This window comes from Monodelphis domestica, chromosome 1, assembly GCF_027887165.1.
Source record: "Monodelphis domestica isolate mMonDom1 chromosome 1, mMonDom1.pri, whole genome shotgun sequence".
NCBI lineage: Eukaryota > Metazoa > Chordata > Mammalia > Didelphimorphia > Didelphidae > Monodelphis > Monodelphis domestica.
The window spans coordinates 201,347,300-201,362,148 of NC_077227.1; the positions used below are offsets into that span (position 1 = coordinate 201,347,300).

General features: G+C 37.4%; 1 protein-coding gene across 8 annotated transcripts in view; it reads right to left on the bottom strand.

The window, feature by feature from the left end:
- Nucleotides 1-3,830: 3,830 nt before the first annotated feature.
- Nucleotides 3,831-14,849, bottom strand: part of FSIP1 (fibrous sheath interacting protein 1) — a 305,434-nt gene continuing 294,415 nt past the window's right edge. For 6 of the 8 annotated variants that reach the window (XM_056810251.1, XM_056810246.1, XM_056810248.1 and 3 more), the window contains 2 exons: nt 12,432-12,933; nt 3,831-3,934 (listed from right to left, as the gene is read on the bottom strand). In XM_056810251.1, coding sequence (XP_056666229.1) covers nt 3,885-3,934; nt 12,432-12,933 — 552 coding nt within the window. In that variant the 3' untranslated portion in view covers nt 3,831-3,884. Of the gene's footprint in view, nt 3,935-12,431; nt 12,934-14,849 lie in introns of those variants that run through there. The other 2 variants (XM_056810253.1, XM_056810252.1) reach the window with 1 other exon arrangement.

Consider the following 14,849-nt stretch of genomic DNA (forward strand, 5'->3'; position numbering starts at 1 on the left):
CTATACTTAAGGAAATACAGTATACACACAGTAATTATACAAGTTAAACTTTTCAAAAGGCTTCTATAGAACTGGAGTTGTTTAATTCTGGAACACTTATTCAGCTTGCAACTTTTAAGAATAGTTCAGTAATACAACATCCAAGACATCAATCTATAAAGAATCATTTTGTCATTCAAATGCCATTTATTTAATTTTTTAAGATCAATGTTGCTAGAAAAAGATCAAAAAAAAAAGAGAAAGGAAGGAAGAAAAGAAGAAAGGAAGGGAGGGAGGGTTGGATAAGGAAAGCATTGGGTTGGTACAGAGGCTGAGTGCTGGGTAAAGATTCTCAAGCAAGTATGCAATTGAGTTAAGTGTAGTTTGAAAACTAAAGCCAAAAAAAGAAAAAACAACAGAACATCCTTTTAGAACTGGGGTTTTCTGCTGGAGTCTATGGATAGATTTTAAGGGGTTCAGGTACTTGGGTCTCTGCAATAATCTCCAATCGAAATTTAATATTTTCTTCAAATATTTAAAAACATTCTGAGGAGACCATAGGCTTTACTGGACAGTGTAAGGGGTCCATTACAAACACACAGAACTTCTGCTTCAGAATGCATAAATAAATTCCTACAGTTAGAACCAAATCAAGATACAAAGCCGAGCACATAGAGCAAGCAAATGAAGTACCTAATGACTTATCCTGCTCCAAATGTGATGGGGTTATAAATAGAGCAATACCCAAGTACACTTGCTTTAGCAGATCACATCTTACTACATGAATATTGACTACAACAGCTCAGTTTCTCCTCAGTAGTGCAGAGCTGAAGAGGAGACACCAGAAGGAATGGTTGCGGTATGTCAGAACTATAGTGAGGTGTTCTTTAAGGAAATTATCCCTTGAGCTCAACACAATGTTAAGTCTAAAGACAGCAGAAGACAGGATGGGTGCCAGGGACTCCCTGGCAAAGGAGGCTGTCAGTATGTTGTGAGCTTCCAGGAAACAAAAACAGGACACAGAACTGTAGAAATGATCTTTCTCTAGTCATTCTCCATGTTTCTCTCTAAATTGCTGCTAAACTTTGCTTTTGAGATCAGTGGATTTCATCAAAATATAGTCCTTGTTAAAAATGGAATCATCATCATTAAGGTGTTAGCTTGTTCATATGACAAGTTATTGTGGTGTATTTATGGAAGGAACAAGATTGGTAGGCAATAAAGTTCATGTCCCATAGGTTTTTATAGTGAAGGTGGTGCCAGTAATTTGTTTTATGATCCTATGAAGAGCCATAAATAGAAAAGCTCACCCTTACTACTCCTAATTTCATCACCAAGAATTATTCTCCTTCCCACATTTCTGCCTGAGCACCTTATTCTAGGGCAAACCCAAAAAGGACTTTAAAATAGAAAAAAAAATATCTCTTTTTTTTCTCCCTCAGGTTGTATGACATTTTATTTTTTTAACAAATAAAGTTCATGTCAAGTGTAATGAAAAATTACCTTCACTGGCTCTATAAAATAATTAAACTTGGCTCAGTAATAGTCTTTGCATTAAAAAAAATCCTTACCATCTGTCTTAAGATAGGAGAGTGACAAGGGCTAGGCAATCAGGGTCGTGACTTGTCCATGGTCACACAGGTAGGAAGTACCTGAGGCCACATTTGAACTCAGGTCCTCCTGACTCCAAGCCTGAAATCTATGTGCTACCTAGCTGTCCCTGATCTTTGCACTTCTAATGGGACTGAAACATGATATCTTCAGAGTTAGGAATTTCCAGAGGGTCCATCTTCCAATAATGGTAGACAACTTCTAGGCAACTCAAGTCTTTGCCAGATAGTAAATTCTTCCTTCCCTGTATTTATCACTGCATTTCCAAAGGGAGTTAGAGAACTGGAGATAAAATGTAAATGAAACTGCTGCAGTAAATTATTTCTTTTAGCATGTATTCAGTTGTTAAATGCATATTTCTTAAAAAACATTACCCAAATCCAAATCTTCCTGTCCCTGAGGCCTGTTCTCTACCCACCATGCTACATGCTTCTCACTTTTAATATATGATGAATTTCAAAGTCATTTCTATTTTACCTTTCTTCTCTAGAATTCCCATAAAGGAAAGGATCTTTCTGTATATAAAATCTCATGTGCAAAACCAAATGTGTTTTAAGGATACACAGAGACACTGTAGTTCCACTGTGGAAATATTTCTATTTTCTTAAACCTTTAGTTATATCTGATCTCATTACCAAAGACAGATCTCAAACAGGAAAGTATGGGAAAAAGAAGTTTGGAGTGAGAGACAAAAGAAGGAAAATATTAATGAAGCTGAGATCCTCTGAGAGACTAAGGAATAATAAAGATACAAATGGGTAAATCTAGTTCTTCTCAGGTCTTTCCTTTAATTATAACTCATTAGTTTTGCTGACAACAATGTGAATGAATGGATAGATGGATGGATGGATGAAAAAGCATTTATTAAGTGCCTACTGTGTGTCAATCACTGTGTCTAGCACTAGAGATACAAACATAAAAGAAAGGATAGCCTTTGCCCTCAAGGAGTTTACATTTTAATGGGAGAAATAAATATGACTCTATAGGAAAGAGATGGCCAGGAAGAGGCACTTTGGACCAAAAAGTTCCAAGGACAGTGAGTGCTTTGAAAAAATGTGCTCTTTGACAATTCTGTCATCTGTTAAAATAACACAAATAGTGTATCATAATGTGTCACACTGAATTTGTTAGGAGGATCTGAATTCATTGACAGTGACATCCCCTGGCACTGGAATAAAAGACCTCTTGGCATCAGTATAATTACATTGACATAGTAGAGCCTTTACATTAGCATGAGGCGTTTTCATTTTAAACCAGTGAACAGCAAGTCATGAATGAAGGGCCTGAATGTGAAATTTGCCTGTCAACAACTTTTTTTTAAATAGCTAGGGAATTCATTAAAATGGAGCCAAGTAAAATTGACATAAGCAATTATTAATGTTATCTAATATTGGTCTATAAAAATTTGCCAGCAAGAAACAATAATGTTTCAGAGATACTATTTCATTTAAAATGGCATTCAGATTGTTCATTTCTGGAATAAAAAATGGGATGGGTTACTACCTTCAATGCCAATTCAATCTATATGGTTTTTTACATAAGATGTCTTGTTGGGAGTCCAAGTTACTGTTTTGTCCCTGTAGTATCTTCTTCCTCTCAAAGTACCATCAGAGGAAAAAGAATTATGAAGATTCTTTATAATTTTCTGAAAGACTGTGAATAAAGGTGACAATTTGAAAAACAATATATGTAACATTTCAACTAAATGCCTACTTAACATAAATAATTCTGGGAGAATATAGGACATTTTAATATGACAAAGGGATTGTTCTGTTGTAAATGAAAGAAGCAATGACAAAAATCTAAAAAATAAAATCACATTGTACATGTTCTCTTTTTTTTTCATGCCTTTAAACTGTAAAGAAAATAATGTAGGGGTTGTTTCCTAGGGTATAGAAGAAAAGCAGAAACCCAATAAAAATCAGGAAAAATGATAACTGAACATTAATGAAGCTGAAACCCACTTAAAATTAAAATCCACACAACAGCCATATTTCAAACTTCAAGAATGAAAAGAATGCTGAAAAAGTATGTTCATCCCTACACTCAGCCCAATGAAATATGTAAAACTAACAATTAGAAAAGGCCTCTATGAGAAAATTCACAGAGTCAATATCAAAAAGAGTGAATGAATTTCACAAACAAATGAAGATGAAATGATATTAATACATTCATCCCTGAAGGGAAGCCTTCACTGAATTCAATAATTTAGTAAGTCAGTCATATGGGAAAAAAGCAAGTCTTTTAACCAAATTTACTAATACTTTAGAATACATCCTAGCAGCTTGTTTTCCTTAGGAGTCTCTGTCTTCCTCTTGTATCTTGACTTCTGCCATTAATTCATCTGCAAAGGAAAACAAGATCAGAATTATTAGGCCATGGGATATGTATATATATATATGCAACTGGAGAATAAAAACTTAATGTGAAAAATCACAGAATTTTAGAGCAAGAGAAGACCTTAAAGAGTGTCTAATCCAACCCATCTCTTTTGACAGATGAAGGAATTTTGGCCAAAGGGGGAAAAAGACTTAAGATTACACAGTTCACAGTTTGGAAGACTCAGAGATCCTGATGTCCAGTCTAGTATTTTCTGACCATCTTTGCACATACAGTAAATGGAAAATATTTCTAATAGTCGGAGCTTTGCAAAAGTAGGGCAGACTGCTTTAGGAGGCAATGGATTCCACCTCATGAATAGTCTTTGAGCAGAAGTTTGAAGACCACTTGTGTTATAGTGGGGATTCATTTTCAGGTATGAATTAGAAGAAATGCCTGCTAAGATCACTTCAAAACCTAAAATTCTGTTAGTCTATAGCTTGCACATATGTATGTATGTATATATATATATGTATATATATATATATAATATACATATATATATCACACAATAAGGAAAGTGGTGGACAAGGAAGGGTGATTTAGTTCTTCAATGTGACTTGAATGGTTGCTTAGCAAAATGGAATGGGATGTTTTTTTCAAGTCTAGTGAATGGCCCAGAAATAAACAGAAGGATTAAATAAAGAAAGCTAATGGAAAGACACTCTAGATGTCAAATATAAAGTATTTAGGAATTTATAGAGGGAAAGGTAGAACCAGTAGAGAGCTCTATAGAAAGTCATGATAGAACCAAGGAAGTGAAGCAGGAGCTTCTCCTGGATCGATGAAAATTGATCAAAACTGAAAATGAGAAGAGGGATAAAGACATTTTTGAGGTCAGAATATGTTTGGGAAAGAAGATGGGCCATTTATGTAGCAAGAATGAGACCACAGGATAGGCATCTAAGTAAAGCCATCAAAATAAAAGGAACACCTACAGACGAGCAGAAGGATTCTGAATGGAAGATTTCAGTTAGGGAGAAACACTGATAAGGATTGTCCAGGCTAAAAAGGAATAAGGAAGAAATTATAATGTAGGACACAACTACACAACTAATGGAAGGACACAACAATGATAAAATTGTAAGTCTTTTATAGTACCAAAGTACCTAATTTGTAAAGTGTAGTTAAAAATTATTAGTGACTTACAAATTGATGGATACTTCCAAAATCAAACAGATCACTGCTCAATTCACACCATTAAACTAGGTTCTAGGACTGTGGTGGCAAACCTATGGCACTGTGCCACAGACAGCATACAGAGCATTCTCTGTGGGCACAGGTGCCAATGTCCACCAGAGTTTGTTACTAGAAAGGCAGAGGGACTTGGGGTATAGCTGTTCCCTTCCCCTCTCCACCATACCGCTGTTCCCTTCCCCTCTCCACCATACCTGAGGACACATTTTTCACTTCATCCCTCCTCCCCCCACCCCAACAGCCCAATGGGAGTGGTTCCTCCCTCTAGGCTAAGTTGGGTGGGTCTCATGCCACAGAGCTAAAGGGGAGCTGAGTGCTGGGGCCACTCCTCCCCTCCACCTGTATCTGAGGACATTCTTCAGTGAACTTCATCCACCACCTCCCTCTTCTCAGCAGCCCAATGGGAGTGCTTCCTCCCTCCCCTGTCTGGGGTAAGGTTGGGGGAGGGGGTGCCACTCAGTCTCTAAAAGGTTTGCCATCACAGTTCTAGGATATGTTTGATATCTTAGCTCTTTCTCGCATGGTATGACTTTGCACAGATCACACAACTTTCTCTGATCCTCAATTTCTACATCTGCAAAATGAAGATAATAATATTTACCCTGACACTATAACAGGGCTGCTGGAAAGTACAAATGAAATAACTTCAGTAACATTCTGCATAAATGTTGACTATCATTATCAGAGAAAGTATCACACTAAAAATAGATGGCCATCCAGTCAAATAAATCTCTATAAGAAAGTCTTATGAAATACAATTAATATTCAAAGAGAATTTAAAAACTAGTAGTAAAAAAGCTGATAATTAAATAGCTCAGGTTTGTGAAGTGTTTAACATGGTCATGATAGCAATTGGTGGAAAGAATCTTTATGGCAGGTATTTATCTTATATATTTATTGGTCTTAAAGGTCTTAAAACCAATGGAAATAAACACTTTTAAAGTGTATAAAAATATAGCAAAGTTATCTTTTGCTGAGTCAAATATTCTCTAAGGGAAACTGGTTCAGACTGTCTGAAAGGAAATGGGATTTCAAGTAATTAAGGGCATGGGAGAACCCATTGATGCCCTTGGGAAGGCAATTTACCTAAATGATACCCAAGTATCTTCAAGGTATATGGTGTTTAAGAGATGCAGAAAGAAATCTATCAAAGGTAATCACTTAACTCTGGTGTGTTAAGGATTTCCCTATTAGCAAGCCAAAGTTTTTCTCTGAAGAAAACTTCATGAATAATAGACTCACTGTTCCTATACTCCCCCTCCCAATCATTGAAAAGCAATTAGTCCAGACTACTAATAGCTGTACTTGCTGATAACTTTCTCAAAACAATAGAGGCTCCTTTTGAAACTTTCCAGGTGGAGAGGGGTAATGATGTGTACCAATATGTACTCATGGCAAGCCTCTCTGATAGAATATACCAACTTACTAAAATAAAGGGCAATGAAATCCCTGTCTTGGGCATTTCTAAATGTTCTTTTCAATTTGAGAAAAATCCATTCACTCAATGGGACCTCTGAGACCTATTTCCTTTTCACTGATACTGCCATGTCTGGTACATAAGCAGCAGGAGAAAGGTGGGAAAGAAGATATGAAGGAAGAAAATCTAATGACATTCCTTTGACTTCAAAATTCTTCCACCTACCTCCTTTTTCATGCCTTCCTTTCTTCTGTTCCCTCTCTCTGCTTAATAAATAACTTCCTTCCTTCCTTCCTTCCTTCCTTCCTTCCTTCCTTCCTTCCTTCCTTCCTTCCTTCCTTCCTTCCTTCCTTCCTTCCTTCCTTCCTTCCTTCCTTCCTTCTTTCCTTCCTTTCTTCTTTCCTCCCTCTTTTTTCCTTCCTTCCAAAATATATCACAGTGATAGACTCTGGGCTCACTTGGACTTGGTCTCCTTTTGGGTACTTGTACCTAAAGTGTCAATTTTTCTTCCTATGGCTCATTGTCTCTACCTGTATTAATTTAGAAAGATTTCTAAAATGAAACAGGTATAGTCTGTATCTAGGATGTTATAAATGTGGATGGCAGAAAAGCTCAATATCTAATATGGTTACCAAGTATGAGATAGCCTTTATTTCAGGAGAAAATGAATATAATACTCATAATAACTCATGAACAAATAAATATAGAAACATTAAGTATTAAAATAGCCTATCAGTATCTTCCCCCTCCTTCCTGGGAAAAAAAAAGTTAGAGATTTCAATAAGGAAATGTATTATAAGAAGGTAAAATGGTCTGGACATGCAGCAAGAGTAGAGGATGAGGGGGCTCAGTGGATTGAGAGCCAGGCCTAGAGCTGAGAGGTCCTAGTTTCAAATATGGCCTCAGACACTTCCTAGCTGTGTGACCCTGGGCAAGTCATTTAACCTCCACTGCCTAGCCCTTACCACTCTTCTGCCTTAGAATCAATAAGATGGAAGGTAAGGGCTTAAAAAAATGGAGGCTGATAAGTAGATAGCCCTGGTGCTCCATTGGTATCATTAAAATGACAAGAGAAAGTGAAGAAAGCCTCCATGATGTTGGGGAACTCTCCTATGGAGAACTTCTGGGAAGATACAAACAGGAGTGTCTCAGGACAGACGGACATTCTGGGTTTAAACTTTGTCATTAGAAGAAACATCTAAGTCAATGAGATCAAAACTCCACTTGAATGAGATCACAAATGCAATACTGGGATAAGGACTAGAAAAAAAGTAGACATTAACTAATGCAGTATTGAGAAGTCTAAGAATCAAATAAAGGGAGGGAGTAAACGGGTAGTGGCTAAAATATCACAGAGGAGACAGAGAAAGGATGTGTACATAGCCTTATTTATGGAAAACCCCTATCCTCTCCACAGGCCCTATAACTCAACAAGAGAGGAGTTTCTTAAACAGTGAGTCATTCCTGAATGTGAAGCTCTATGAACCTGGAGCAATGAGTACCAATGTGACCCGAGGTGTCACCAGGGTAAATAAACACTGCACACGGTCTAGTTGTGCTTCTGATTTATGCACTGTCTTTACAAGTTAACAATGGGCAGCTCTCATTAACAACGGAATTGAAGGAATGAGAAGACTAGATCTTTGACTTTACTAATACAGGGAACCACCAAGTGAAAACACTCTTATCAATACACCCTCTTTCGAACTCAGTCTTAAAAAGAACTGACTTAAGCAAGGGAGTCAAACTCAAATAGAAATCCAGGCCATTAAACCATGCCTACCAATAAAGATTTCTACTAACCACTTAGAACAACACATATTAACATTATTTATATCCTACTGCATTTTTATTATTTTGTTAAGTGTTTACCAATTTCATTTTTATCTCCATGGAAGTCCTTGAGCTTTTCCCATTACAGCCCACATGTTTGATACCTTTGCTTAAGGCACTTAAAGCTTAAGTGACTTGTCCAGGGTCAAAGAGCCGACACTTGTGTAAGAAAGAACTTGAACTCGGGTCTTCTCAACTTCAAAGTCAGCTCTCTAACCTTTAGGATACACTGTTTCTATTATAGAAGAGTCTCAAGACTCAATTTCTTCATCTATAAAATAAGGATAATAATGCAGGCACTACCTACCTCATATGGTAATTGTGAAATAAATGACTGGGCCTCCCTTTCTCACCAAGGCTGAAAATGCATTGGCCATTCATGGGCCCAGACCTCATGGTCTCTCATTAACATGGAATTAGCAGCTGGTCACCCCTCCTCAAGCAGTCTGGCAAACATCCCACCCACCCCAGGAGATCATAATATCGGTGCCAAACTTAGCACAGATACCCCATTGACTTCGCACACTGTAGCACAGAACACCGGAGTTGAAGCAACCTATGAGCCTCAGCCTTACCACCCAGGCCTGGACTAGGAATACAGTCTTGAAAGAGCTCTGTCCCCTACAGAATACTGGAAAGATGTTTTCATGTAAAGCATGTTTTTGTATTAAGCCTCCAACTCACAATTGAGTACCTTTAGTAAAGGTGATCATCAAATAGATCATTTATATTAACCATAATAAAGAAGGACAGAAGGCACAGCTAATATTTGTTTGCTTGTTTGTTTGAAAAGGAAAAATACCAATTTCAGTTACTTGGTTGTGGATTAGGACTGATATAACAGAAGTACTATTCATTCTGTGCTTATGATGGAATAAACCTGAAAATTAAATATAGCACATATATAAGCCACATCTAGACTTTATTATTCCCCACACATACCACGGGACAATTATAATCACTATGCATTAGGAATATTTATGGAGTTAGGAGGTCTGAAGTCCATTTTGAAAGGAATGCTCTACCAAGTAAAACTAAATAGCTTCTTTCATCATCATTCAACTGTTGGAACATGCTCTGGATCAGCATGTCAAATTCTACTTAGCAGATACTGACCAGTGGAATTCATAATTTATTTCAAAACTTCCAAAATTCATTCCTTCCACCAATGAAGATAGACTGTCTTAGAACATCCCTTCTCAAAGAACTCAAAGAACTTTCTCAAAAGATGGTCACTTAGCTAAATAAGAAGGTCCTTGCCCTCTAGGAGATATAATCTTGTAGGTAAGATAAAATAAGCACACAACAACTACAATAAAAGGTTATGTGAGATAAGTAAGGGGCAACTTTGCAAGTAGTATATAGAGAGCCAGAGTTAGAAACAGGAAGATCAGAATTCAAGTTCTGCCTCTGACACCTACTGACTCTGTATAGCCCAGGACAAAGTCACTTAAGAGCTCAATTCCCCAGACAACTCCCTCAGAGTATTATATATCATAGCAAAAGTACCCATCTGTGTTAGTAAAGGAAATTTCTTTATTGGAAGCTCCCCATACCAGTGGAATTACAGATCCTGCCCAAAACACGATAATTACCAGTTTCTTCATCTGTCAAACAAAAGGGCTAGACTAGACAACCTTTAAAAATCCCCTCCTTAGGGTAGAAGATTGCATGGTTTCAAACCTTGGTCGTGCTATTCATAGAAACAGAGAAGAAAGAAGAATTGGTTCATGTTTAGAAGAGCTGACAAGTTTGTTTTAAGACATGCTTGGTCTAAGGTGCAAGCAGTGGAAATGTCCTATAGACAAGGGGAAGTGTCTGGAGCTCAAGACTACAGAAAAGTCATAGATGAAAATAGAGACTGCATAGAATATGCAGGAATAATAACAGGAAAAAAAGTGATAGCTGACATTCCTGGAGTGATCATCAAAACCATAGATGCTTTTAAATCAAATGGATAATTTACTCTTCACTCACATCAAGTATCTATGGTATTACTGCTTATATCTATATAATAAAGAAGGCATTAGATCATTACAAATTGTCTAATATTTTATAGGTGGATCATTGAAGGGTTAAGATGAATTTTGCATAAATGAGTAGTTAAATTATGAAACTGTAAATTTAATATTCACTTTCATATTCACTTTCATCAAATTATGAAAATGCAACCAAGTGGGTGTCATGGTAAAATAAGTATATACAGTCTGGTCATTTATTGTACTCTACTAAATTCTGTCTTTGATAAAATTTTCATCAATAAAAATGGGAAATTCAAGTCCTAAGGAAACAGAAATTCCTAAATAGTCACCTATCTTCAAACTCCTTCATATGAAATTGACATTCTTTTCTTTTTTTTTTAAGACTGACCAGATTAATTATGATTAAAACCAATATAGCTCATGACTACCAAACTCATCTTCTGTAATATCAGGACAAGAATTATGGATAATTTTGGAATCAAGTTGTGGGTTAATTTTTTTAAAGGACAATAGAAAGATTTCTATAAGTATGTTGCGATGTTTCTAATGATCTATTTTCTTTCTTTAAAAAAAAAATCCTTACCTTCTTTCTTAGGGTCAATACTATGTATTGGTTCCAAACCAGAAAAATGATAAAGGATAGGCAATGGGGATTAAATGACTTGTCCAGGGTCACACAGATAGGAAGTGTCTGAGGCCACTTTTGAGGACCTCCTATCTCTAGGCCTGGTTCTCAATCTACCAAGCCACTCAAGCCACCTAGTTGCCACCATGATGACCTATTTTCAAGAAATGCAATAAAGATTATCATTATCCCTGATTACAATTTAATCTTCACAATAAAGGAAGACCTAAGTACCTTCATTGTTACAATCATGGGATAACCAAATCCAATCTTCACAATTCTAAGATGGAAGGTTTTAAAAAAAAAAAGACTATATAATTGAGGAAATAAATTGTTGTATGGATGAACCTTGTATCTGTTTTTTCCTCTTCATAAGATGTAAATTCCTTGAAGACAAGGATGACTTTTGCTTTTATCTTTGTATCCTCAGCCCCTGGCAGACAATAGAAGTATAATAAAAGTTTTATGATTAACTAATTAATTAAATGTTTTACTAGAAAAGAAGGTAAGCTGGTTATGCCTTAGGAATGAAAGATAATAGAAGGATTGATCCAAATGCTGGTAAAATGTAAAAATGTAGTGATTCTTTTACCCATATCCCAATGTTGGATTTTATCTTGCCTCTTGAGTGTAACAATTTGTACTATAAGTAAGTGTTAAGGTTTTCTCACTCTCTTCCCTTTAGCCCCATTACCCATCCCTTTCTACTGTTTTCAACCCCCGCCCCCTAAATCATTACTAAATATTATTGCTTGGGACTTTGAAAATAAACTTTGCCCTGAAAAAATGTAAAAAGCCCTAACGGGGGTACATCTAGAAAAGACACGGTAGATTCTCTATTAAAATTACTCAGAAGAAGAATATGCACAAGATTCTCAAAAGGTGAAAAGGAATGGAATGGATGAGTTGAAATCTTTCACAGAATAAGAATATAAGAACTAGAAGTCACCCAGACCAACCCATATATGAATGGATAGCCCCTATGTCAATGAAAGTAGATGGAAAATCATAGAACTACTGAAGGACTTTGGTAAAGTTTAGTAATTTACAAAAATGGCCTCTCATCTTATCTTTGGATTAGAGTCATGGTGGGGCACTCAGAGTCCTCTCTGTGGGCATACATGCCATTTCCCCAGCACAGAATTCACAAGAGTTTGCCACGAGAAAGCCAGAGGGACATGGGGCCAGGCTGCTCCCCTCCTCCTCTCCACAAGTACCCGAAGCCATCACCCACCCCTCTAAAAGGTTTGCCATCACTGGATTAGACTAAACCTCTGGAAGAATGAATTTTGGTAAAGTTTAGAAATCTCTAAGAGTGGCCCTTCATTTTACTTTTGGATTACTTTTGGGGTGAATCCACTTAGTTCAAAACCTCTCCTAACAAGAGCTCATCTTCTCTATGACTCACCAGTCCCAGGCAGACTTTCAGTGGAACAATCAATCAACTTCAGACATTCATCTTCGCATGATGGGCCACTGTCCACACTGATACAGTATAAAGGATCATCCAGGAAAGAAGGCCTCTTCAGCCTGCTGACACCGAGGGCTTTTGACATAAAGTAACCTTCTCCATCACTAGTGACTACATCCCCTGAAGGTCTAGGGCTCTCATCTTCCTCTGTCTCAATGACCCAAAATTCTGGTATGTGCTCTCGGCCATCCAATGCTTTGGTAAGATAATAGCCAGGGGTTTCATATTCTCTGATTTCAAGGACATCTTCATTCTCACCCTCAGTTCTGCTGGCAGTTGGTGACTCACTTCGCAACCGAAGGAAAAAGGAACTTGAAGGCTGGATGGATTCAGGTTGTGTTGCATTACCAACTCTGCTATCTTTGTCTGAACTTTGTTCCAAAATGCATTTCTCTAGAAGAGTCTTCAGATGTTCTTCGGAAAGAACTCTTGTTTTCATCTGAGTAAAAAAAAGAACATAACCAGTCACTTAACCAGAAAGCATTTGTTGACTGCCTTTGGAGAGTTGGCCTTGTGCTAAGTGCAAAGGATATGAGAATAATGGAAGATAGTCCCCACCTTTCGGGAGTCTAGATCTATGATTTTATTGGCACTAGAAACTCTTGGTGTGGAAACTCCCTTTACCACAAAGGTCAGTAACTCCTCTACAACTTTGAGCATTGCCTAGAAAATTGTTTGGAATACTGAGAGGTTAATTGGCTTGTCCATTGTCACACAGTATGTGTCAGAGGCAATATTAGAACCCAAGTCTTCCTTACCTCAAGGCCAGTTCTTGATAGGAGAATAACATAATCTTAGATCTAGGAAAAGACAACTCCACAAACAGATTAGACAAATACTTAGCTGTACCCCAATTCTATCAAATAGTGAATCTGAGGTTATCTTTTCAATGCTATCATCAAGTCTACCATCTGAAGCAGCTAGGTGGCCCAGTAGTTAAGAGTGCTGGGACTAGAGTCAAGAAGACCTGAGTTCAAATCCAGATTTAGACAGTAGTTATGTGACCATGGTAAAACTACTAACTAAACCACTGTCTACTTTAGTTTCCTCGATTGTAAAATGGGAATTATTATAGGACCTACCTCAGAAAGTTTTGTTTTGAGGATTAAATGAGATGTTTGTAAAGTGCTTAGCACAGTGCCTGGCATCTGGAAGGAATGATTTCCTCCTTTCTTGCTTACTTCCTCCTTCCCTCTCTTCCCTCCTTCCTTCCTTCCCTTCCATTTTTCCTCCTTCCCTTTCTTGCTTTCTTTCTCCTTCCTTCCTTCTTCTCAGTCTGGGCTTTGACAGTTACTTTCTCTGGCAATAGATACCCCATTCCCTAATTTTGGCCATTGAAGTCTAACACAATCATTTCAAATGTGCAACAAAACTTGCATCTAGTGTGAGGAAAACTATGGGATGAAAACTACAGTAGAGGTAAATCATTGCCAGTTTCACATTAATTAGTACACTTGATCCAGATTCTAAAAACGAAACAGCCTGCTTAAGGTTATTTCCATTCTTACTTTGCTGTTTAGATCACAGGTCCTTACACTGAAGTCATGATTCTTTATACATATACCATTCCACCATACTAACTGAAAGCCATGTTATTGCTTTTGGTTTGCTTTAAGTCTCAGGAAAAGCCAAGTCTTCTGCTGCTTTCTGTGCCTCAAATAAACCCTTTTTGTCTTCCTATCAAAACACCATTTCCCTTACAGCTTAGCAAGGGTTACCACTCTCATCTTCAACTAAAATGTAGGTGGAACCCCTTGGCAGAGAAAGGGCATAATGGAGGGACCTGGACTATTAGTAAGAGAACAAACTTTTCATGGAAGGAAGACATGTTCAAGGCAACGCACTCTCCTTAAAAGTTTACTCTTGTTGCTTCCAATCACATCAACCCCTTTATTTTTCGAACTAAGAAAGACTCTGCGTGTTCTCTTATACCTTATAACCACTTGGGCAAGGAACCTAGTTCCACCTCCCTCTGTTTGGTTTGACTGATTGCCTTTTTTCCTGATACAATATCTAACTTTGACCTTGACTTCTGAATTACTTGACCAAGCACCCACCCAAAAATGTTCCAATTACCAGCTGTTATTTCACCTGTTTTCAAATTCCTTCAACCTCAGTCACACTCATGAAAAAGAATCACCAGTATCTGCTGGCCTGGCTCCACCCACCCCACCTTATTAGGAAAATCCTACAGACTTTGACTCATTGAATCCGGTAAACTCTGCTTATTCTAAGATACTTATGTTTTGGAGGTAAGATTATGGTTGACCTTGAATATCAAAGGGTTGAAGGATTAGCTAGCAGTCAGTGACCAGTAACTATTCTTAAACAGGGTAGAGACAATGCTATGCACAT